We start from the raw sequence: 24,773 nt of genomic DNA, 5'->3' as shown, positions 1-24,773 counted from the left end.
GGAAGGACACCGCTAGATCTGCTGCGTCCAGCAGTACGTTCTGTCCCTTTTCAACAATGTTGCAGGGATTGGCCACATGCGTGGCGGTCTTTCGAGCCAAAGTACTTACTACAGAGTGCTGATAACTGTAAAGTTGCGGTCGAAATCATAATCGCATTCACCAATCAGAACAAATGAGACGCCAGTTGGGCCCGTCCGTAAACATCGCGGGAAGGGGAAAAAGGCTGGAATTGCGAGGAGACTTCCTAATTTTTTACCTTGTCTTGGTCAGTGACCGTCATATAGATTTATTTCGATAACTGCCTGACCATACGAACTTTCGTTGAACCCTTCACTTTGTGCTCTTGACGGCCGTGGTAGGTAGATATGTGAAAAGTTTATTGATGAGCCTTGTGGATGAGTCACTGCCTAGGGTTGGTCTGGCTCTTAATCCCGGGTGGTGGCCAACAGTCCATGACATGCGGCGATCTCTCCAGCCCACTCTACCAGCCGCCTTTGTGAGGCTGGTTCGGTGCTGGAGACTGCGATCTCCCAACCCTCTTTGTCTGTGAGGTTCCAGCGAGATGGTGGTTGGAATTCTCGCAAGAGATATAAATTGTGGTCAAAGTTGGCTCTCGGAGCCCCACAAAGAGAGCATTCGGGTCTGTATTGGCCTCGGTCGATAAGGGCTAACAAAGCCGGTGAAGGGACTGTGCGAGCCTGGAGCTGTCTACATGTAGTTTGTTGTTCTTTCGGGAGGGAGATGTGTGGTGGGGGATAGAGGAGTCTTTGCTCCCTGTAACGGCCGTGGTTACTCATACTGCCTGGCATCTTATTTGGGCCTAGGGCCTCAACGCTTTCAAAGTGCCATTGAAGTGTTGCGCCATCTACTGCAATCTTCTACTCTCAAAAGTCACCAAAAAGCATGTCATTCTTTTTTCTAGGAGCTTCTACGTAGCATATAGAAGCAACGCTGCTGGGCAGTGTTGAAACGACTTGCTCATCTGACCATCTTGCAAGAATGCTCCTTGTAGCTCACTGTTCTCATTTTTTAAGGAGCGGAACAGTTTATTTGCACTCTTTTGTTAAAAGACGCACAACCTGCGTGAACTCATTTCTCGGTTTTAGCGGCCTTCCCCTTAGGTGGTATACTGGGCCGGTCGTTAAGAGCAGCAAATATTCCCACTGTCTTTTTCCATTTCTTGTGTGACTATCACCTTGTTGGCCTTGACTTACAAGCCTTTCTTACGAACCTTACCGTAGGAAACTGAGGATACTCTAACTTCAAAGGCGCGAAGAATCTCCTTCAGAAGTAAGCCACCGTCGTGGCTAAGTAGTTATGGTGCTCGGCTACTGGCCTGAAAGACGCTGGTTCCATCCCGGCCGCGGAGGTCGATTTTGATGGAGGCGAACCGCTAATGGCCCGTGTTCTGTGTGATGTAAGTGCACGTTAGAGAAGATTAGGCTGTCGAAATTGTCAGCAGCCCTCTACTACGGCGTCCCTCATGCCTTGAATCACTTTGAGCCGTTGAACCTTATAAAACCATAGCAATGTGCTTCAGAAGTGTTAATCAACCTTACTTGTATGTAAGGAGCTAACATGCTGGGGTATTTTATGCCACCACACTTTTATTGTTCACGTTTCATTCATTGCTGATAGTACATGTGTACTTCATGCTCGGTATTTCTTCGTTTATGTTTCCGTGTCTTTTTTTTCCCTTTTGTCAACTGTCAGTAGAGAAGTTACACTTGACAACCTGTCAGTTATAAGATATTTGTTGCTCTTTCTGTGTTCGTTTCTCGCTGCACTCTTTCACTAACAATAATTTTTTCCACTTTGGGGCCGTCAGAGCAACTAGCCTGATACGAACACGGCGGTGACTTCACATTCGCTGTTGTCGTTCAGCCGCATCGTGTTGATCAGTTTGTCGAGAAGAAATGTCTGTCAGAGATTTTTGTCGTCAACGAGAGAGTCAAAGACGTCTGAATGAACCAGAGACTGCGTTCTTGTTCCGCATCTCACGAGCAAACGAGCATAGTTGCATTTTTGTTATTGTGAGCGCCGAGTAGAGCAAACACTGCTTTATTTCGCATGTAAAGACGCAGCAACGAACTGATGTTAAATTTAGCCTTAGAGTGATATCTATTCGCGGAAGTAATCGTATCCAAGTTCAGCTTAAGCTCGAGCCGCAGCGGAGACGCTGACCGCCGCTTTCACGTCAGTCTTGTGGAGAGGAGGAAATCACTATGGAGGTGGCATTGGTGCGCGTCCGCAATCACTTGAACAAGCGTGGATGAACACAAGAGAGGCGAGGCGGAGCAAGGCGAGACTTCATCATAAGAACGCTACAGATGGCAGCTCACTAGCGTTTAGAGCAGTTCCCTGAATGAGACAGAACGACGTCGGGCAGAAACCTGTGCTTCGGAAGCGGCGGATAAGCGTTTCGCAGCACCTTGTAAACGCGCGGCGTCTACACCCCGTGGAAAAAGCGTCTGCTAGCAGCCAGTAAAATGAAAACTGTTTTGGGAGGAAAGGAAATGGCGCAGTATCTGTCTCACATACCGAGGACACCTGAACCGCGCCGTAATGGAAGCGATAAAGGAGGGAGAGAAAAAAGAAAGCGAGAAAGAGGTGCCGTAGTGGAAAACTCCGGAATAATTCCGACCACTTGGGGATCATTAACGTGCACTGACATCGCACAGCACACGGGCGCCTCGGCGTTTTGCCTCCATCGAAACGCGGCCGCCGCGGTCAGGTTCGAACCCGGGTACTCCGGATCAGTAGCCGTGTGCCGTAACCACTGAGCCGCCGCGGCGGGTAGGAGCCAGTCCTTTACTGCATTCTGCGCTGAGGGAACGCAGATACTAAATCGAAATTTCGCTCCATCCGTTGCAGATTCTTCGTGACATTCCCCTTTTTCTATCTTTCACAAATACGTCCATGCCACAGATTCATCGCCAGCACATCTACAGCGTCCCTCCTACTTATCACGTAGATTACATAACTACAGCTATGCCCGGATTTATGGCAACACACATGCTTTTAACTTCTCATCACTCCCGCGTGTCATCCGTCTCAGGAACGATCTTCCGGACTGTATCGCCCTGCAGGGTAATCATGACACCTTTCGCAAATATCTACTGAAGCACTTCACTGATAACGCTTAGCACGTCATTTTTATACTGAAGATGCATATAACTTCGTTTTCAGCTGCTTGAGGCTATTGCCTCTTTGGTTCTGTTGATGCGCAGCTTTCCTTATGTATGCCTGATATACTCTTTTGCTTTTGTATAACTTTTTGTGTATTTCTCCTATTTTTGTTACATGACGTATAGTTGTGTTTAACTGTTATCGCTTTTTGTGAATTGCGATATCGTATCTGAACGCACCTGTTTTTGTGTTCTGCTGTACTTTACTACGTTTTTCTGATTTCTTACCTGTTTTGCACAAACTTTTGTATTTGACCCCCCTTACACAATGCCTTTCCGGAGGCCTCTAAGGTATCTGTAATTTTTTTTAATTTATTTAATATACCTTACAGGCCCCATGGGTACATTGTGTAAGGGGGGTTACAGAGTAAGCAGCCTTCTAAAGTGGTATACAAAAGATACATCTCAATACAGGGCTCATCAACATTACTATCAAGATAAAAACATGAAACAGGAACAACTGTAGTAATGAAAGGCCACAAAGGTACACTTCAGGAAATAACATGAGTAAAACTTAACGTAAGGCATTAATACTGGAAAGTAAAATACACAAAGAATGAACATATCAGGGAGTACAATTTTTGAAGTGATATTCAGGGAAAAAGACGCAAAAAAGCAATAATATTGTTACGTGGTGGCAAGCCAAGGAGAGCACGACATGATGACAGAATGAAGATATGATTTAATGGCTCAAGGGCCTAGCGCGAGCACTCCGTCCCGCGCCACTGCACTCTTCTTCGTCATCATAACATGACCCCGGTCCTCAGAGCGATCGTCCCGATCGATTGCTTGAATTACGAACGGTGAGGTGACGATGAGGATGATCAGGAAGGATAGAAGAAGATGAAAGGCTTGCCACAAATATGAAGGAGATGATCTGGTGGACGTTTGCCCCCGGAGCTTCAGGTCCAGCGGTCGGTCACCCACTGCCGAAGGTCAAGGGTTGAGGGATCGCCGCACAGCCTGGGCGGGGGTGCCATCTTGGTTTGGGTCGTAGTCGGGTCATCGTACGTCAGGTCCTGGTCGTCGTGTCTTGTGTTCGGGGCAGGGGAAGGGGCGGGGGAAAGCGGCTGGTTGGTTCTGGTCAGTTCGAGCTGGGGTTGAGCCGGGCGGCGGAGCCCAGGTCCCCTCGGCCGACGACGAAGGCGAGCAGAAGGCGGCGATGCTCCGGGGACTAGGATGACGATGAGTACCCAGCACCTCCACCAAATGTTACGTGGTGGCAAGCCAAGGAAAGCACGACATGATGACAGAATGAAGATATGATTTAATGGCTCAAGGGCCTAGCGCGAGCACTCCGTCCCGCGCCACTGCACTCTTCTTCGTCTTCATAACAATAAATACAGGTCATACAAGTGGACACACGACGCAGCATAAAATAGCAATTCACAGGAGCGAGATAGCAATGCCTCACAAATATCACAAGAAGTTCGAAGCAGATTTCTAAGTGTAAGAAACAAGATAAAGTTATTTGTAAGTGCTATTATGAACAATGCTCGTGTAGGAGATGACGAAATTTTTCTTGATCTGACTCGAAAGCAATGTGATCAGGCAGATTATTCCACAAGCGAATGGCGGTAGGGAGTGCGGAAAAGTTAAAAGCATGTGTCGTACCGTACATGCGCGCAAAACTTAAGTGGTTATTTAAACGACGAGACGTGTTCGAGGCGGTCTGGATATGTAGTGTGGATTGTGTGGCATTATAAACATATTTGTGAAACAAGGATAACAGAGCGATATTACGGCGAAGAACTAATGGCTGTATGGAATGATCGAGTTACATTTGCGTTACGCTGGAGTGATGGCTATAATTACGTGAATGAAACGGGCAGCTCGGTTCTGGACTGATTCAAGCATGTCGATTAAGTATGTAGGATGTGGGGACCAAATGGAAGATGCATATTCGAGCTAAGAACGAACAAATGTCTGATAGGCCAATTTGCGGATGTGGGAAGGTGAATTACTCAGATTACAACGTAGGTAACCTAATGTCCTTGAAGCTTTTGCGCAAACGGCTGTAATATGGTCTGTCCAGGAGAGGTTATCGGTTAGGTGAACACCCAAATATTTATACGATACTGTATGTAAAAATTCGTTATTATTGACGTTGTATAAAAAATGTGAGTTGTCACGCTTACGACTAAAATAAATTACCTGACATTTTGACACATTTAAAGCCATTAACCAGGTGTTACACCAACTATGAATTAGGCTAAGGTCAATTTGAAGGGACAGGTGGTCGTCAGTACTGTTAATTGATCTATAAATAATGCAGTCGTCAGCGAAAATACGTAAGCGAGAAGAAACATTAAGTGGCAAATCATTTATGTAAATTATGAAGAGTAAAGGGCCCAAAACACTGCCCTGAGGCACACCAGAAGTACCGTAAGTAGGAGACGAAGCAATATTATTAACTACTGTGAACTGTTGACGATTCGAAAGAAAATTACGAAGCCATGTTAAAGTGAAGGAGTCAATTCGAAGTGCAGTTAATTTAGCAATAAGGCGACAATGAGCTACACGATCAAATTCTTTGGAAACGTCAAGGAAAATGCAATCGGTCTGCTGGTTATTGTTCATGTTAAGGTGCAGATCAGTCGTGAATTCGAGTAACTGTGTCTCATATGATAATCCTTTCCTGAAACCATGTTGATGGCGAAAAAAGAAATTATTGGACTCTAGGTGATTATAAATATGAGTAGCAATTATATGTTCGAGCATCTTGCAGCAAATGCAGGTCAATGAAATTGGACGGTAGTTTTCTGGGGAGTGTTTATCCCCAGTTTTAAATATGGGTATGATTTTGGCCATTTTCCAGTCATTGGGCGGCTGTCCCGATGACAAAGACTGCTTGAATATATGGTACAGAATGTTACTGGATATAGAAATGGTATTTTTTAATATCTTGGAACTAATATTGTCAATACCAGATGAAGTAGAAAATTTCAAATTATTAATAAGACATGCAATTCCCTCCACCGAGATTTCAATACGTTCCAGGAATTGCCAGTCAAAATCAGCAACATCAGGTACATTGGTATGATCCTCGCAGCTGAAAATCGATGAAAAAAACGTATTAAACGCAGAGGGGCACATATTGTCAGGGAGGGGAGTATTTGTATAGCTATGCAAGGCTATCTGGTTAGAGTCACGGTCAGGTGATATAACTCGGCAAAACTTTTTTGGATTCGAATTTAAGAGAGAAGGTAAATCTGTGGAGAAATATTTATTTTTAGCTGCAGCTAAGGCAGAACAGTACGTTTTTAAGCAAAGGCTTTACCTTTCCCACGAAGGAGCATTATAAATGTTTTCGTGAGCCAAGAAAAGTGCGTGGCAGCGGAAAACAGCCAAGAACCAGGAGACATGTGGGAAACGACATCGCAGGCACTCAGGTGTCGCTTCTATGCCATGGTCCTTGGCTGTTCACCGCTGTGCAGCATGGAATAATGTATATAAAACAACTATAACAAGATGCCGACCTGTTACTTATGTGTGCAACGTCTATGCCGGCAAAATGCGCTTCAGTGGATCAATATGAGAGACTCTGTCTTCAAATCATTTCGTCATTTGATCAAGATAGCGAATTTTAAGAAAATTAAACAAGCTTTTTGGTTTAACGCGCTGATTTTACGGCATGAGCCTAAATACACAGCCCACCTCGAGCCGACGGGTGGATGAAGCCCGTCGAAGGTTACCGGTCAGAGAGGTCAGGAGAGGAAGATTGAATAACGAAGAGCGATGGCGATGGGAAGAATTAAGGAGAAAATTGGAGGGACACTGTTGCGGCCAGAGCGATTGAAAAGAGAGATGAACGCAGCGATGCCACCGAGCTATCCGATCGTCGAAGGCCATCGGCCGTGTGAGGCTGTTTTGTCGGTTCTCTCTTGCTCTCGGCCCCCGAAGCGGCTGCATCTCGGAAGCGATGTTCTTGGTAAGCGGGACCTCAACCAATATTATCTCTGCAAGCGGCCCTAGAAACAAAACATGAAGTACTTTGATTTGGGCTAGTTGGTTCATATCTTGAAAGAAGTTAGGACGGCGCTAAAACGACAAAGACAAAGAGGCACGAACACAACAGGACGGGCGCAGATGCGCGCAGATGCCGCAGCAGCTAACCCTTTTATTAGTCCTAACTTGAGGAAGATAATAAATATATAAATGAAAGATAGAGGTAGCCTGGACCAACAAAGCTTACTTGTTCTTCAAACTAATCAAAAGCAATTGAAAAGAACGTTCGTCACGCTCGTGCTCGCGAGATTTAGCGTCGACAAGACGCTGTTGCGCACTCTGCCGAGCGAGAAGCCGATCGGCGACATAGCAAGACTATGGAGGCTAGAATCTTTTAGCCTGTACAGCCAAACCACGGAACCGCAGAAGACGAAGACCTCGCAGACACGCGTAGAGGGCGAACCTTCAACATCTGGAACTACCCTCACGGACGAAGTTTCCTGCAAGGATGGCCACGCTGGAGTGAGAGCGTAGGAAGAGTGAGCACGAAGCAGTCGCCGCTGTCCAGCCACCGGCTGACGTTGATTTTTTATCTGGGTCGTTGCCGGGTTTAGCCATATTTTTTCTGCTCACGTCAAATCTGAAAAATTTATTTTAACTTCCCGCCAACTCCAGTAGTGATTCTAAGTACCATGAATGCGGTATGCAGCCTTCTTGTTACGCCTGACCTCTGCGCCTGACTCTAGTTCAATATTATCGACACGTCAGTGATGCGGAAAGTCCAATGAAAGCGGTGGGTTTTAAATGCCTTCTGGAAGCTACACGTATAATCGAATGCCAGGAAGAAAAAAATTTGGAGCATGGGCGCATTAGTGAATTAGAATGGGAGCTGCTCTGGAAGTTCGTTTAGTTCTTTTACGCGTGCTCCCCCCCCCCCCCTTCTTCCTAAAACAGAGATATGGGCGAGTTGGTACACAATGTTCGACTATGCACACCTCGCCGCGAAAAGCGCGTCCTCCATCTTCGCCCCTCGTCTCGGCGCTGTGTATGCAGCCGAACCACCAATTCGTCTACTTCTTCTAAGCCCAACTACTAGATGACATCTAGGCAGCATCACAAAATCAAACCGGTGCTGACGTTTACCATCTAAATGCCATTCATTCATCGCTCTTATCAAAAAGGCCTGATTTGGGTGGCTGCGACTCTAGCATGAGCCGTGAGAAAGCACTCACCCTGCATTACCCACTCACCCCGGTCTGTAGATGGTAGCGTCTTCATCGAATGCAACCGACGCCGTTGTAACCGGCCTAGTCCCGGCCGTTTCCGTCGCAGGGCTCGTGCCCGCCGTGGTAGCGGCTAGGCCCACACTCGGGTCTGTGAGCATCGGAGGCCTCTGCGGCGGCGGCCGTAACTTTTCGCCGTCGGCGAAAGGCGACGTCTTGAGCAGATTGGCGTAGCGGCTGTTGGGCCGGACCCGGTATGCGGCCCGACCGCGAGACCGGGACGAGAGAGGGCTGGGCGGTCGAGCGGGCACGTCCGCCGGCTGGAAGCGCAGGTCGTCGTAGCGCAGCCTGCGGGCCTCCAGCTCACTGCCCACGATCACGCTGTGCCTCTGGTCACCGTACATGCGTCGCACGAGGCCCTGGTTCTCGAAGATGTAGCGCCGCACGGCGTGCCTGCACGTGTCCAGAGGTTCGCCTATGAGGAGAGACCTTCGCACGGGTCTCGCGCTGATACAGCCGCTACATGGTAACTCTGCGCCAGCTAGTGAACAATCTAGCACAACTTTAAGCGACACATTTACTGAAAGCAGCAGCTGACTTTGCCTTCTTTGCGAACCTTTTACCATGCATGCGTTGCAATGGCACGAGTTCCGCTCTCTGCTGGGTTACGACAGCTTGAGGCACGGAGAACAGGGCGCGACCTTATTCACCATTTCCTGCAGTATCCCCTGCATGTTTTGTGAGACATTATACATTAAGCGCTTTTCTCTTGAAGCCGAACCTTTTCCATGCGTTGCAAAGGCAAGCGTACCTTTCGCTGCTAGGCCTCGACAGCTTGACGCATGGAGAGCAGCGTCTTATTAACTCTTTACTGGTATCCTCTGCATGCTGTTCAAGACATTCGACATTAAGCACTGTCTTCTTGAAGTGGATTTCGCGACCCCGGACTGTGGCTGAGCAGTGCAGTAGCATCGCTTTAAAAGGGGGGCCCCTTATTAAGTACCAACAGATTAGCGGTAATGAATTTCTGGTATGAGCATTATTTCAGTGAATCATTCTGCGTCGTGAAATGAAATTGCATTGTGCAACTAGCTAATTAAAACTTTTTTTACTAATAGAGGGCTCCTATTGGACGTATGTTGTGCCCACAAAAGCGGCTATAGCTCCCGTTCTAACAAACGCGCCACTAAATGAGCTACAGCCCTTATTCGCTCATATAACACAAAGGTGGGGGTATGTTGCAATTCTTGTTGAATACTAAGTCACATTGCAGTTTTAAAAGACAGATCAGAATTATTCATGGCTGGAGTAGTATACCCGAGAAAATTTCATGAGACCATGAAATCTAGTTCAAACTTTATTGCAGGAAAGTTCAAGACTGATTTCACTACGTGATGAGCCCGAGAAGTGCGCGCTAACATGCCAAATTCTATTGGCAGAGAAAACCATTACTCTGAGAAACCACCCGGGTTTCAAGAAATGAAAATTCTAAAAAGCTTCCATGGTCTATTTCCTTCATCTGTTAATAGTATTTGCAGAACGAAGACCAAGATGAGCGCAGAATGTTTCGCGGGGAGAGGGTGGAGTAACTTTCTCACTCTGCGTGGACACCTGAACCAAGCCAAGGAGTGAAAAACACGAGAGAACGAGTCAACCGTTTAATTTACACTCGCGAATCTCGCGGGTGTCTTTTAGCGATTCGCTTATACCGTGCGACCTCAGCAGCGGAAAGCTACAACCACCGCGTCACCGCCGCGTGTACTATATGCGCAACGAACGCTGACGAGTTGAGAAGCGGCACAGTTGCCTTGCGTCGGCCGTAAAAGCACAGCGCACTGCTGCTTATATCGCCCGAAGGGCCGCGTGAAACTCGTTTCACCTTGCGTACACACGTAACAGGGCCAAATCGCGTCGCTGCCTTTCATTCAGCTGGAGCCAGTATGCTTCGTACAGTCGCGAGTAAAAAAAGATTAGCAGATATGAAAGAACACCGGAGCGCTGGAATGAAAACGCGTGGCGCTGCGGCTGACGAAGACGCTGATAACGAGAGTGCCGGCCCGTTCCCATTATACAGTATTAGGGGGGGTTCAGCGGACTGTCACGGTCCGGCAAAATTTATTTTTCTGTCTCGCCCTTTCTGTTTTTTTAACGCAGCCTTGCTCCCGCAGGTAACTGGTGAAGAATAGGGTGGTTGTTTTTTTTTGCTTGTTTGGCAGTTATGTTTGCGAGCAGCCTCAGCCGCGCTGCGCTTGGCAACTGCTGGAACAGCTCTGCATCCAGGAGCTGTCATGGCCTCCCAAGAGCCATGGCATTTGAATATAATTTAAAATATATTGCGGTTAATGAAAAAGCAACTAGCTCAAAGGCAGCTGCACGAGTCATCACCAGATATCCTTTGGACGGCGGTTCAAGAGAAATGGAGCAGGCTCCAGGCTCTTCCTGACCTTGCAAATGGCCTGTCTGACACTTTCCCTGAGCGCCTTCAAAATGTTGTGATGGTCGGTGAGGCCTATGTACACCATCATTGCAACGACGTGTTTGCTCTCGCATCACGACAGCGAGCTGGCTATCCTCCTTACTTCTTTTCCTGAATTGATGGGATAGTGCTCCTGTTGATATCGTTACTACACGTTCCCAACAAATTGACTTAAGGGAATTAGTTGCATCGGGAAAAAGAAACTATTTTTCGAGCTTGTGTAACACTGGCTAAAAGCAGCGCTATCATCTAGATTTCCCGCGAGTTCCTTTTGACGAACCATCACGGACATTAAAAACAGTAATAAAAAAGAAGCCATCTTTTCTCATGATAACCGAGCCAAAATAAATGCCGCATGCACAGTAACGTAGGGTCGGCACTTCGACGCTCGGCCGATGGCACGCTTGATAAAGCTTACTTCCCGCCGTCCCCCGCCCCCTTATGCTGTAGGTATGGAAACAGTCTGATAGGCAGGTCTGCAAACAGCTGCGCCGCGCGTTGAGACATACAACTTCGGATCGCCAGTGATTTGTGCTAATATTTTTTTTCTCGCGACTGTACACTATAGAGTCCGAACTGCTTCCTTTTTCCCCGCCGGGGTGGCTCAGTGGTTATGGCGCTCGCCTGCTGACCCGAAAGACGCGGGTTCGATCCTGGCCGCGGCGGTCGAATTTCGATGGAGGCGAAACTTTAGAGGCCTGTGTCTGTGCGATTCAGTGCACGTTAAAGAACTCCAGGTGGGCGAAATTTCCGGAGCCCTTCACTACGCCGTTCCTCATAGCCTGAGTCGCTTTGCGACGTTAAGCGCCATAAACCATCTTTCTTTCTCGGCGCAACAGTCTTTCGCTGATCAAGACAGGTGCGGTATTATGTAAACCTTTGAACATGCGCGTACTCCAGATTTTGGCCATGTTCAATGTTGTGGAGACAAGGTGGGGACTGGGCAACGAACGCCGCTGTGCTTAGTTGTTCCTGGGATCGACCACGCGGGCGACATATACGACAAGAACTTAATGAAATGAAGGGGATGAATTTAGTTATTTATTTATTTATTGCATACTGCAGATCCCTGGCTCTAAGCAGAGAGGCATTAGAATATGTACAAATAAAAATGGACAAAATAGGAACAGACAAGTACACATTTATACAAGTATTAGTAACACTCTAGCCAGTAAACCATGGTTCCAGTCCGATATTGTCCGAGGAAAAAAAGGAAAATTTAAACGTATCAATTCGAGCATAATAGGGTGTGAGTGAATCAGGATGACGAGGTGTTGTATGGCGCGTTAATGCAGGCGTTATATAAGGTGATTTATTGATCTGAATTTTGTTGTTAAGAAGGAGGGAAAGGAATTCAAGACTCAAGTTCTTTCGACGTGATTCAAGGGTGGGTATACACTTGTCTGCCCAAACATTAGAATGAGAGTGAGTCCGTGCAAATTTATTAAATATAAACCTAACTGTCTTTCTTTGTATTCTTTCAAGGTGACTGATAATTGACTTAGTGTGAGGATCCCATGAAATACATTGTGTAACAATTCCCGTGTTATTTCCTTTGGTATTTTTGCGAGCAGTGATAGATGGAAAGTAGTTGAAAGAGACAGAAGAGCATTTCGAGAACTGATCTTTGCGCAGGTATTCATGACCATGGCAAAGGGGATGAAAGTGCTGGGTGCGATGACAGGCTGTGGGATGGGGTATATTAGCAAAGCATCGATTTGGGCTCGTTGGTGATTGCTCATAGCAGTAAGACGGTTACTGCGCTTAGAAGACAAAGACGAACGTAAGAATCTAGTTGTCGTTGTCTTTTAGCACATAGAAATAGTTGAGGAACAAAGGTTTTCGGTGTATACTTTTCTTTCCACCTTAAATGGGACGCTCATGTATTTTATGTCTCTAATAAATTTCCTGCTGTTACTAGTGTAATCTCATGACGCCGCACATTCCCTGACATAACCGATAAACTACAAAATATATTATCCTCTATTTTTCTCATGTTCCCTACTATACTCGAGAATGAGCACCAACAACTCAAGCAAATATGAACCAGTTTCTCGTCTTGCAATGAAAAATTACAAACGTCATCGTAAACTTTGAACCAACGTCGATTATTAATCACAGAATAGAGTCCTCAGCATGATCCGTGTGGACAATATCTGTCAATTTCATGTGTTGCAAATAATGTACTTTTCTTTTACATGTTTCAGAAAAATCTTAACACAGCTTGCAGCTCCTGAACAGCGTACTAGTACTACTATCAACACTTTATATATGGACACATGGTATCTATCACAGTTGAGAACCAATTACAAACTACAATATTTGGCTGGCTCATAGTGTGCCATATTTTCTAGAATATATAACGAGTCTACTTCTATATTTTCCAGGAATTATTTAGTTCTCTTTGCTGCTGCCATCCCATGTAATGGTTTCTTGGGTCTTTGTCAAGTGGTTTGTACAGGATGGTCACCATACAGTCCCAGTAAAATAAATTTTAGTTTATTTTTAGCGCACTAACATTCGTTCCGCCACATGTTACCGTGACAGGCATTGACATATATAAACTGCTCGCGCGAAAGGCGAAATACGCTTCAGAAAACGTAAAAGAGAGTGGAAATATTTCACATAGTTTTGCTGCAAATCTTCGTAATGTTTGTTCATTTTCAAAGCTGCCGGTGCTCTGCTTTTGCGCTTTGTTTATGATGCAAGACCTGAATTATATCGATTGTTCGCATTCAGGCGCAGCCTATTCTACGTCTTTCTTTCTCTCCAGAGTGTTTAAGTTTGCACGCCGTATCTCGAAAGTTCCCTATCAGCTTCATATTGAGCAGGGCTGAGAGCGGCGAGCATTCTGTACGAGACCGCGGAGCACGCTTGTTGCTACGTCGCCGCCGAGTGGTTTTCGCCAAGCAACGCGAGTTGCTACGCCGCTGTGTATTCAGACGGCGGGCGTGGCCCGGCCGGCTCTGGCCAGTGACAGCATCCACACGACGGACCAAAAGAGCAGACGGCAAGAGGGGCCAAGCCTCTGTGATCAGCCTGCAGCAACGCACGTCTCACGCTTCGACATTCGGCGGCGATAACAAGCGGAATCCCCGGCCGCGGCAGAGATTCTGCCTAAATACCCAGAGGAAAGCTCGATCGGTACGGGACAGATTTCTGCCGCGGTGACGAGGAGGTAGCATTCCCGCGGCGACAAACATGGCGGCACGCTTCCAAGCATGCTTGGAAGCGTGCCGCCATGCAGGACCGCTCGCTTCGGACTGGATTCATCGTTGTTACTGCCTTTTTGTTGCGTTCACTGGCAATAAATGGCGCACCCATTTCTCGCTTGGTCTCACCTCGCCTGTAAGAAGACGTATGAGTGAAATATTTGGTTTATTTTTTATTTAGAGTGATGATTGTTCCCATTCTTAAGGCGCGTTCACATTTGGACATTCGGCGGCGAGAGCAAGAGAAATCCGCTGCCGCTGAAAAGCTGCATCGCAGTTCCCGGGTTCGAACCCGACCGCGGCGGCTGCGTTTTTATGGAGGAAAAACGCTAAGGCGCCCGTGTGCTGTGCGATGTCAGTGCACGTTAAAGATCCCCAGGTGGTCGAAATTATTCCGGAGCCCTCCACTACGGACCTATTTGTTCCTCTCTTCTTTCACTCCCTCCTTTATCCCTTCCCTTACGGCGCGGTTCAGGTGTCCAACGATATATGAGACAGATACTGCGCCATTTCCTTTCCACCAAAAACCAATTATTATTATTATTATTCACACTTCCCGGCCACCGCGTCTCCGCTCATCGTCCGTGCGTTGTCTGCTCACGGCGTACACAGATATGGCAAGAGGTTAATCCATGCTGTCTACGTACCATAACTATATACACGATTACGTATGCTAAATGCAGCTATTTTGACGGACGTTACGCCATTTCTAGCATTCTCGCTTTTAAAAAGCTAAGATTAGCCTAGTGGCGCCATCTGGTGGTTAGGACGGGAACCACTGTTGTCAACAAACCGACGCCTCTCTCAAGCCTAAATAGGAAAGAATTGTCACCCAAAATAAAAGAATAAAGCACACTTATCCCTCACACTTTTCTAATGGGCGAGATTAGACGATGCGAAAGAGCGCTGTCGAGTTTATGGGCATTGAACGCGCTGAAAAAGGCAGTAACATAATAATAATAATAGCAGTAACAGCGACGAAGCTTCGTACTCGCCTTCCTATTGGCTAATGAGATTCGTCGGATTTTTTTCCGGCGGCAGAGTTCGGTGCTGGACCGATCGGGCTTTCCGCTGGGTATTTCGGCGGAATCTCTGAGGCGGCAGCGGATTCCGCTCGCTCTCACCGCCGAATGTCCAAGTGTGAACGCGCCTTTAAGCGGAGCGTGTGTTTGTTGACAGAAGTAGTTACCCGTCCTAACAACTAGATGGCGCCACAAGGCTGAGCGTATCCTTCCGTCTGTGTTTGCATATGCTGACCTAAAGGTGGGATGTGTGAGACATGCTGTAACATGCCGAAAAATGCCTGCGTTTAGCGTACATGAGAGTGCATACACTTATGACTTGTAGACAGCACCAATTGTTCTTTTCTAACCATATCTGTGTACGTCGCGAGCGCCGACGTAGTGACTAATTTCGCTCGCTCTCGCCGCCGAATGCCCAGTTATGAACGAGCCATAAAGCTGTGCTAAGGCTAAAAAGTAAAATGTAGCGTTGTCCGACCACGTTGACATGCTAACAGTGGAAGCAAAACTACTTTCGCTGGTGGCCCCTCGATTGCCGGGAGAACTGAGTGGGGAAAGACCAGTGTGGTGTAGTTGCCAGACTTGATGTGTGCAAGTAGGCTAAAAGTCATTGGTCCACAGCCAGAAAAAATGCTCTCGCATTTCTCGCGCGATCCGGCCCGCGGACCATGCGTGGACCTCGTAGACCGGAAGCGAAACCCCACGTGACCGCTAGTCCGCGGGCCAAAACAGGTCCGTGATCCGCCGTCTGGATACACCTTTACGAGCCTTACAGAAGAGAGTCGTTTGTAAGCCCTTTTCGCGGTCTTCCTGAACGCCGGGCTGCCGTCACCGCCACCTGACATCTGGTGGAGGAGTGGAGTCGCCGTCTATGTTCCGGACATCACCTCCAAGTCGTGACTCCAGCCCTCTGCGCTTCGCACCGGAGGACGAGCCACCAGTTCATTAAGCCAGCCGAGGTATCCAGGGTGCGCCACATGAGTTCGGGACCTTACCGTACCATACACTACCACGAAAAGACTCCACAACGTCAACAACGACCGTGCTAGACGTCATGCTGCCAAATGTTACCGAAGAAGAGAACGTTGACGTTCCTGCACACCTTCAACTCGCAGAAGACCGAAAACTAGCCGGATTGCGGATCAAAGACCAGCAGCGGACTGACGCCAGACGCTACAACCTACGAAGACGTAACGCGGAATACCAGCCAAGAGACCGAGCCTGGGTTTGGACGCCCATTCGCCGCCGTGGATTGAGTGAAAAACTTTGGAGCCGCTATTTCGGTCCGTACAAGGTTATTCGTCAGCTAGAAGACCTGGACTATGAAGTCGTCCCTGAGGAAATGACTGCATCACAGCGACGCCGCGTACGACCACAAGTTGTCCATGTCGTCCGCCTAAAGCCATATTATGCGCGCTAAATGGCGCTGTGTTTCCACTCTCGATGTTTATTGTACACAGTCCGTTCTATTTCTTTCTAATCACATTATTTCTTTTAAAGCATCGTGTTGACGCTTGATTCAGAGGGGAGTAATGCCGCGAACCTTTGTACTGTTTGTTCATTCTTCATATCTGCCAACCTACGTCTTTTTCGCTTCGTTTGTGATGCAAGATGCGACGAGAATAATCTCGATAGAGCGCACCCAGGCGGGGCCGATTGTACGCTGTTCCAGACAGCTGTAAGTTTGGCCGCCGTGATTGGAAAGTTCGCTACCAGCTATAAATTGAGCACGGCCGAGAACAGCGGGCTATCTGTTCGACGACCGCCGAGCAGGCTTGTTGCTGCGCCACCGCCGAGTTATTTTTGGATGCCAGTCAGCCTAATAAAAAATTTCGTCCGGAAGTCTTTTTGGTGTCTTCCGGCACGCCAGACTGCCATCACCATCACGTGACAATATTTCACTGTGAGGTACAGAAACTGCACACGTGGAAGGCGCATCGCGTTTCATAACACTTATAAGAGGACCTGAAACAATTCGGCGATCTTAATTAAATATTGACAGGTCAGCTGACGAACCATGGGGTGCGACAGTCTGTACTCCACTTTTTTTCTTTATATTAGTGCGAAAGCCTTATTGCAATGGGTGAACCCCGAGCACGATATTGCGAAGTTTGTGGGTTTATGCAAAGAGCATTGCGTAAATAAATAAACGAGTAGAAAATAAATATTCCCGCCTCTGGGATTCGAACATGCGGCAGCGAGTACAGATGGGATTCGTTAGCCAGTGCTAGAGAGCACTTTGCTATCGCAGCTTCATTTATTCTAGTGAACTATGCTTTTGCCACAGCCGATCACGTCTCGTGTTAAACTGCAACACACTCTCGCGCTGTACATTGTGCCTTGTCGTCTTCAACGCCCATCTGCGGCGCGAACAGAGCAGATCGGCTTAAGCTCTATTAGAGCTTAACCTGAATTGAATATCGCCGCCAGACTTGTCGACGACCGAGCGAAGCAAAATGATGAGCCGATCAAGCTAAACACATGCTTTCGTACGTCTCTTCCATTCACCTACGTTAAAACCCTGTCATTCATTGTAGAGCACAACACCTTTTGTCAGTATGTGCGTGAGCCATTGCGAACGGAGAGAACAGGTCATCTACTCGACCACTTTCTCTGCAACGTGTGTTATGCTGTGTGCAATGCAGGGGGGTTGTCAGGCTTGAGCGACCATAATGTTGTTCTGGCAGATTTAACAGCTCTGCATGTGAATGTTGTAAAAACACCTAGCCGAAAGATTTACGAGGCGATTAGCGCTACTTTCGAGTCGTTCTTCTCAACTTTTGATGCCCTTCAGATTACTTCAATATTGAAGTTTGGCAAGCTTTTAAACATAAACTGTTCAAACTACGTGAAGGTTCTCTCCCGTCACGAGTTATATTTCCTAGAAGAGCTCGAGACAAATCTTGGTTTAACTAATAGTTACGTGTCCTAGTTCGAAGGCGGTGACACTTGTATCAAAGATACAAAGCGTCTAATTCGCCGGTTTTCTTGGGCTTGCTGAAAGCAATAAAAAATGGATTTAAACAGATGTTCTAGATCGCTAATGGCTTGTAGTTTTCGCATCTAGGGAGGGATACCAAAGAATTTTGTAGGTATGTCAAGCGTAATGGCAAAGACGACAGCTCTGTACATGCAAACATTAAGAAAAACTCGTGGCAATGCGTTTAAAGCTGAAATTATTAGCAGTTATCTTTTGTATATGTTTTTATCGTCTAGCTTATTCGCTGCCTCTTTTAGATTGTCGGTTGAAATGAACCGCATGCGCGAAATTACCGTTTCTGGCGATGGTGTACCTAAAATTATTTAAAAATGTGGACCCGGCTAAGGCATTTGGCCTTGATGCCATTCCTGCCTCTGTTACAAAGAATTGCGTGGATACATTATGCTTTTATTTCACGTGGCTATTTTAGAAGGCCTTCAGTGAAACCGAATTGCCTGCTGATGGGAAGTTAGTGCGAGTAGTGCCTATATAGGAATAAGAGTAATATGCGAAATTTCGTTCACAAAAACAGACCAGTTTCTTTGACTACTATTATGGAGCGTGTATTATATAACTGAGTTACTACCCATTCAACTAAAAATGATCTCCTCATCCCCAATCAGCACAGTTTCATGCGTGGCTTGCCTTGCAATACACAATGTGAAGAATTTTTTCACGGCATAGCTTCAGCTATTGATAAGGAGCAATTAGTTGATTACAATTTCAAGCCTCCAGCAAAGCATCTGGGGTAGTCGCGCGCAATCTTCTGCTCACCCGATTGAAAGCTTATAACTTGGATCATAAATTAATTGAATAGATTGCCGAATATTTGCCATTACGAAAATAGGCTCTCATTCTCTACGGTTTTTCTTCACAATATGCACCAGTTACGCCGGGCTTTTCCCCAGGCTCAGTGTTGGGACCAATTTTGTTTTGCTGCACATTAGTGATATTGTACCGTAGTGGTGAGGTCAGTCCGGTGGTCAGGAAGACAGCGAAAAGGGTTTCTAAAGGAAACTGTTTATTGGGCAGACCTGCGCCCAAAAATATTTGAGTGACGCGGCGACGGCGTAGGAACAAGCGTGCTCGGTGGTCGTCAACAGAATGCCTGCCGCTCTCGGCCGGGCACAATTTAAAGCTGACAACGAACTTTCAATATACGGCGTGCAAAGTATATCTTTTTCGGTAACGTTGGGCAGCATAGCGTCGAGGGTGGTCGTGGCCTCTGCCGTGGGCGAGCCTAGGCGTCATCTGGGTGGTCTCTCGCAATGCAGTGTTGTAGGCGAAGACGATGTAGGGCAGGATTACGTCCCACGTCTTGTGTTCGGCATCGACATATAGGGCGAGCATTTTAGCGATGGTTTTGTTGAGATGCTGTGTAAGTCCGTTAATCTGGGGATGGTATGCAGTTGTCCTCCGGTGAATTGTTCGACTGTCGCAGGATGGCTTGCGTCAGCTCCACCGTCAACACCGTTCCTCTGTACCTAATGAGCACTATGGAGGCGTCGTGTAGCAGAAAGGTGCACTCCACGAAAATGTTGGTGACTTCTGCTGCTATCCCGTTCGACAGGGGCTTTTCCTCGGCGTAGCGCGTCAGGTAATCGGTCGCTACAATGATCCTTTTGTTTCCAGAGTCTGAATTCGGGAAAGAGCACAGCAGATTCATGCCGATCTACCGGAAGGTCCTTGATGGGGGTTTAACGATGTTCAGGAATCCTGCTGGACAAGGGGGAGGCATGCTTCGTCGCTGCGAACCACGGCAGGTTTTCACATAAAGTGAGACAACGGCAGACATTTGGGGCCAGTAATACTTGCCTGGAATGCGGCTGACGGTTAGAGAAAACGCCAGATGACTAGCTGTGGGCTCGCCGTGTGAAGCCTGTGAATTTCTTCGCGAAGACTTGCAGGTACAACCAGAAGGTAAACTGTTTTCGGTGCGACGTTCTTCATGAGAACATCATTCTGCACGCAAAACGAAGACAATCCCCACTTTAACGAAGTGGGGTATTTAGAAACCATGCCTTCCAACTAGTCGATGAGGCGTCCGATATCGGGGCGCGATCGTTGCTGCTGTGCGAAAGGACTCGAGCTCATGGGTCCCAGGAAGGCGCCGTCATCGTCTTCTTGCGGTGGTGGATCTACAGGGGCTCGTGACAGGCAATCATCGTTAGTGTGCTTGCGCCTGGACTTGTAAACGACGGTGACGTGAAACTCTTGGACTCGTAAGCTCCATCGAGCGAGGCGACCAGATGGTTCCTTCAAGTGGGCGAGCCATCACAACGCGTGATGGTACGTCATACCTTCAAAATGCCTACCGCACAAGTACGGGCGGAATTTTGACGTGGCCCACACCATCGTAAGACACTCCTTCTGTGTTGTGGAATAATTAGCTTCTGCCTTTGATAAAGAGCGCCTGGTGTCTCGCAGCCTAGCTGCTTCTGTACGATAACGGCGCCTAGCCTCACGCTGCTTGTGTCTGTATGAGTTTAGGTTTCGGCGTTTTCGTAGAAGTGTCCATGTACGGTTGGTGACTGCAAGCAATGCGTAAGTTCGTTGAACGCCTAATGTTGCGGCGCTTCCCACTGGATTGACACATCCGACCTGTTTGCTGCGTTAAGGGTTCGGCAATGCGTGAAAAATGTCTTTACAAATCGTCGTTAATACGCGCACAGCGCCAGGAATCGACGCACAGCTTTCTTGTCGATCGGCTGTGGAAGCTGTGCGATTGTTGCGGTTATCAGCGGGTCCGGTTGCATTCTATCGTTGCATGCGATGTGGCCTAGGAACAGCAGCTGCTCGAAAGCGATATGACGCTTTTCTGGCATCATGGTGAGCCCTAATTACTTGATTTCCTCTAGAACGGTTCGAATCTTTTTTAGATGGTTGTAAAACGTCGAGGAGAACACGAGAACATCTATATATACGAGAAAAATTTGCCGCTTGAGTCCTCACAGCACTGTGTCCATGACATGTGAAATGCTTCATAGGCAGAATAAAGTCCAAAAGGCATTACCTAGAAGTCGTAGGAGCCGTCGGGCGTCCTGAAGGCTGCCTTCTGAAGGTCTCTTTAGTCGACATTCATTTCCCAACACCGGCCATTTAGGTCCATGGACGAGAAATACTTGGCGTCGAAGAGGCCGTCTATGGTATCGTCGATCAGGGAAAGCGGATATGCATATTTCTTTGTTACGTTGTTGAATCCCCGGTAATCGACACAAAGCCGCACATTACCACCCTCCTTCTTCACGGCTACGACTGGTGCTGCCAAGGGGCTATTCGATGGCTGGAGGACATCGACGCGTAGTCCCTAATTGTTTGGCGTTATCGTGGGGACACACGGTAGAAGCTTTAGCGCAGATGTCGGATGTGCTGGACGTTTACATTGCGATGCTTGGTAATCTGTTTTTCTCGGACCTTAGGCGATGACGAGAAGCGCTGGCTGTAGCTTCGAGGCAAACTGTGGATCGGGTCTTGTCTGTTCCATGGCAGGTCTGGGTTTATGTTGTATACAGGCGTGTGATGCAACTCCTAACATCATTGTGCAGTTTAGGAATTGTTCCCAGCGCGACACAGTGCTACAAAAAGCAAAGAAAATGAGAATTACAATGGAGGATTTTGGATACTCAACTAAAACACCAACATACATAAATGAACATCTCTGCCCTGCTCTCAAGGCCTTGTTGAGTAAGGCTGTAGTACAGAAAAAAGCCGCAGGCTGGAGTGTTGTTTGGACAGTTGGAAAAAATCCTGGCAAAGAAAGACGAATCGTCATCTCCAGTGCGCATTCGAGATGAACAGGATCTGAAAAAAATTGCATGACTAAGGACACCAGGCGCGTCATCGTTTTGTGTATGGCATGGCAATTTTACCCCGTGACGTAAACGCTGTGAAATGCTCTTACACCGACGTATATCTAACCTGATTTCATCTAAACATTTGGCCTGCAGGACATAAAAAAGACGAACTATCCGTCTTTCTTGATGAATTCAGTTTTGAACTCGATGCCATCTTTTTTACTGAAGCTTGGTACATACGCACCACTGAAATTTACGAACGACACTGCTAACAAACCTTCTTCCTAAATCGGACATTTAAACATGGAAGTGAAGTCGCAATGCTAATGAAACATGCTCGAAACTGTGATATTATACCCGAATTTTCTTTCATAAGGGATGATGTAGAATGTTTAACAGTTGTGTCGCAAAGAAACGTGTTTTCAGTCATGTACAGTCCACCAGATTCTTCTGTTGATGTTTTTATCAGTCATTTAGATCACTTGCTGAATTATGTCAATCAAAAAAATCTTAACCTCATTCTCGGTGGAGATTTCAATAGCGACTGAATAAAGCCATCTCCTGCTGAAATGAAGTTTGTATCAACAGAAGAGTCCAGCGGGCATCTTATTTTAACCCAAACTGCAATCCGCGTCACAATCCAAACTGCTACCCTTCTTGATATTTTTGTAACCAACATAAACAGTAATTATGTTTTCTTCGGAGTTCTGTGCTGTGATATTAGTGACCACTACCCGATTTATGTAAGTGTACGAGGCATCAAAAAGCAAACAACTGATTTACCCGCCGTGAAAACAACACAGTGCATCACACCCGTGACCCTTGAAGCGCTTCGTTAAAGTATTATAAACGAAAGTAGGAATGGTTTATTTTCTTCCGATGCAGCCGATGAGGCATATGAGCTATTCATTGCTCGTTTTAAATCATTATATCATGAACAATTTAAAAATAAGGTGATCAAGAAGTCAAGAAGAAATCGTAAACCTTGGATAAACCCCGAATCTCTAAAGATGATTAAAAAGAAATCGAAGTTGTTCAAGAATTTTGTGAAAACAAAGTCTCTAGCTGATCGACAAAGTTTAAAGAGTATCGTAATAAATTAAAAACAAAACTTATTGACAGATTTGCCTGTCTGGTTGGGTTTGAAGACTTATAATAAACTGCACATCTCCAACCAAAAATTTAAATTTAACCCAACGTTTCGAAGCCGACTCGGCTCTTTCATCAGGGGTGACTGAGGCAGTAGTAGTAAGTGAATGAAAGGGAAGAGGAAAGGAAAGTGCACTGGCCTGTGACTGAAGTTATTGCACCACCACCATTGCCGGCGTGCAGATATGGAGGAGAAGGATAGGTAGAGATTCAGAGGGAAGAGGAAAAAGGGGAGTATAAAGATGCGGGAGATGCAGTTGCAGCAGTCAGCCTTAGGCTAGCAATAGCCGTCCAGGCCCGTGTCCTCCAGGCAGGCGAGGAGAGAACGGAGCGCCTAGGAAACGTTGGGGCCGGTGGGGAAGAGGAGGGCACTGGCCGAGTCGGATGGTAGGCTCCCGTTCCTGTAGCAGGCAGCCAGATTTGCCTGGTGGAAGGCAAAGGCGGTGGAATCGAGGAGGAGGTGATATGTAGTCTCCTCCGCATGGCCGCAGCGGGAGCACTCTGAAGTGAGGGCCGAACCCTTGCGATGGAGCCTAGCCCCGGTCTAAGAACCGCCGATGCGGAGCCGGAGGAGGAGAGACCTCTGCCGTCTAGTGATCCCCTTATCTGGCAGGCGTTGAGGGGGTGTACCTTGGGCAACCCTGGGGTCGGGGTGCTCCTTTAGCAGCTGCCGCTCCGTAATGGTTCTGGCAACATCCAGGGGCACCCCAGCAGTAGAGCAGGGAGTACGGCTTCCGTGGGCAGCCTTGGACAAGGCATCTGCTGCCTCACTGCCTGAGACTCCGACGTGGCTGGGGATCCAGGCGAGGGAGCAGCCACGGGAACAGATGCTGTTGAGTCTGGCGGTCAACTTGCGTACAACGGGCAGTCGGCCCCGTGGCTCTTGCAGAAGCTGGAAGGCCACTCTGGAGTCGCTCAGAATGGCCCACTGCAATGCGGGGTGGGACTCCAGGATGTATGCAGCCAGGAGGAGGGCTGCCAGCTCTTCTGTGGTCGAGCTGGCCACGAACGGGAGCCTAGCCTGCCGGCTCTCTCCCAATGAAGGTGCAGTGCAGGCAGCTGCCGCAGACGGGCAGGCACCCATGAGGACCGACCCGTCCGTGTATAGCTGCGTGCAGCCGGCCAAGTGCTCCTCCAGGGTCGCTGCTGCCTCCTGCCGGAGGCCAACTGCAGGGGTGAGGCGCTTCGGCTTGACTCCACGTGGTGGCATGAACACCTTGAACAAATGGCCCAGGTCCGGTCGTGGAGGGGGCGGAAGGCGCTCGGGTTGCCCTCCCACCTGCTGCTCGAGCGCCTGGGCAACCTTCCCCATTCGTGAAAGGATGGCCGAGGAGGCGCACAAGGAGAGGACGTCCGTCCGGGGCGAGGTGTTGACGCTCAACTTGGCGGAGTGCCGTCCGCTGAGCCTGCAGCATCATGGGCCACACCCCGGCCTCTGCAAGTGTGGCCGGGACCTGGGAGCCACGGGGAAGTCCCAGGCACAGACTGACTGCAGCCCTCTGGGAGCGCTCGATAGCCAGCTGCTGGTGTATGGTCATCTGGATCAGCGGGAGGGCATACAGGAACTGAGCCCATGCCATGGCCTGGAAGAACCGGAGCCCCATTTGTGGGGTGATGCCGTTCCCTCCGGCCAGGAGACTCCGGATGGCGCCACGGACCCTGGTTGCCTGTCTGCAGAATGCCTCGACAGCTGGCCGCCAGGAGAGGTGGCGGACAATCAGGAGGCCCAGGTAGCGGCAGGAATGCCGCCATGGGAGCTCCCGTCCTGCGACGCTGAGGC

General features: G+C 48.0%; 1 protein-coding gene across 1 annotated transcript in view; it reads right to left on the bottom strand.

Annotated features, from left to right (window-relative positions):
* LOC144116515 (uncharacterized) overlaps nt 1-24,773 on the bottom strand; it is a 47,100-nt gene that overhangs the window by 9,553 nt on the left and 12,774 nt on the right. The window contains exon 2 of the mRNA XM_077651207.1: nt 8,388-8,813. Coding sequence (XP_077507333.1) covers nt 8,388-8,813 — 426 coding nt within the window. The remainder of the gene's footprint in view (nt 1-8,387; nt 8,814-24,773) is intronic.

The sequence above is a fragment of the Amblyomma americanum genome, chromosome 1 (assembly GCF_052857255.1).
Source record: "Amblyomma americanum isolate KBUSLIRL-KWMA chromosome 1, ASM5285725v1, whole genome shotgun sequence".
In the NCBI taxonomy this organism is placed as follows: domain Eukaryota; kingdom Metazoa; phylum Arthropoda; class Arachnida; order Ixodida; family Ixodidae; genus Amblyomma; species Amblyomma americanum.
Note: the sequence above shows the minus strand (reverse complement) of the source record. Positions and strands in the feature narration are given on the sequence as shown.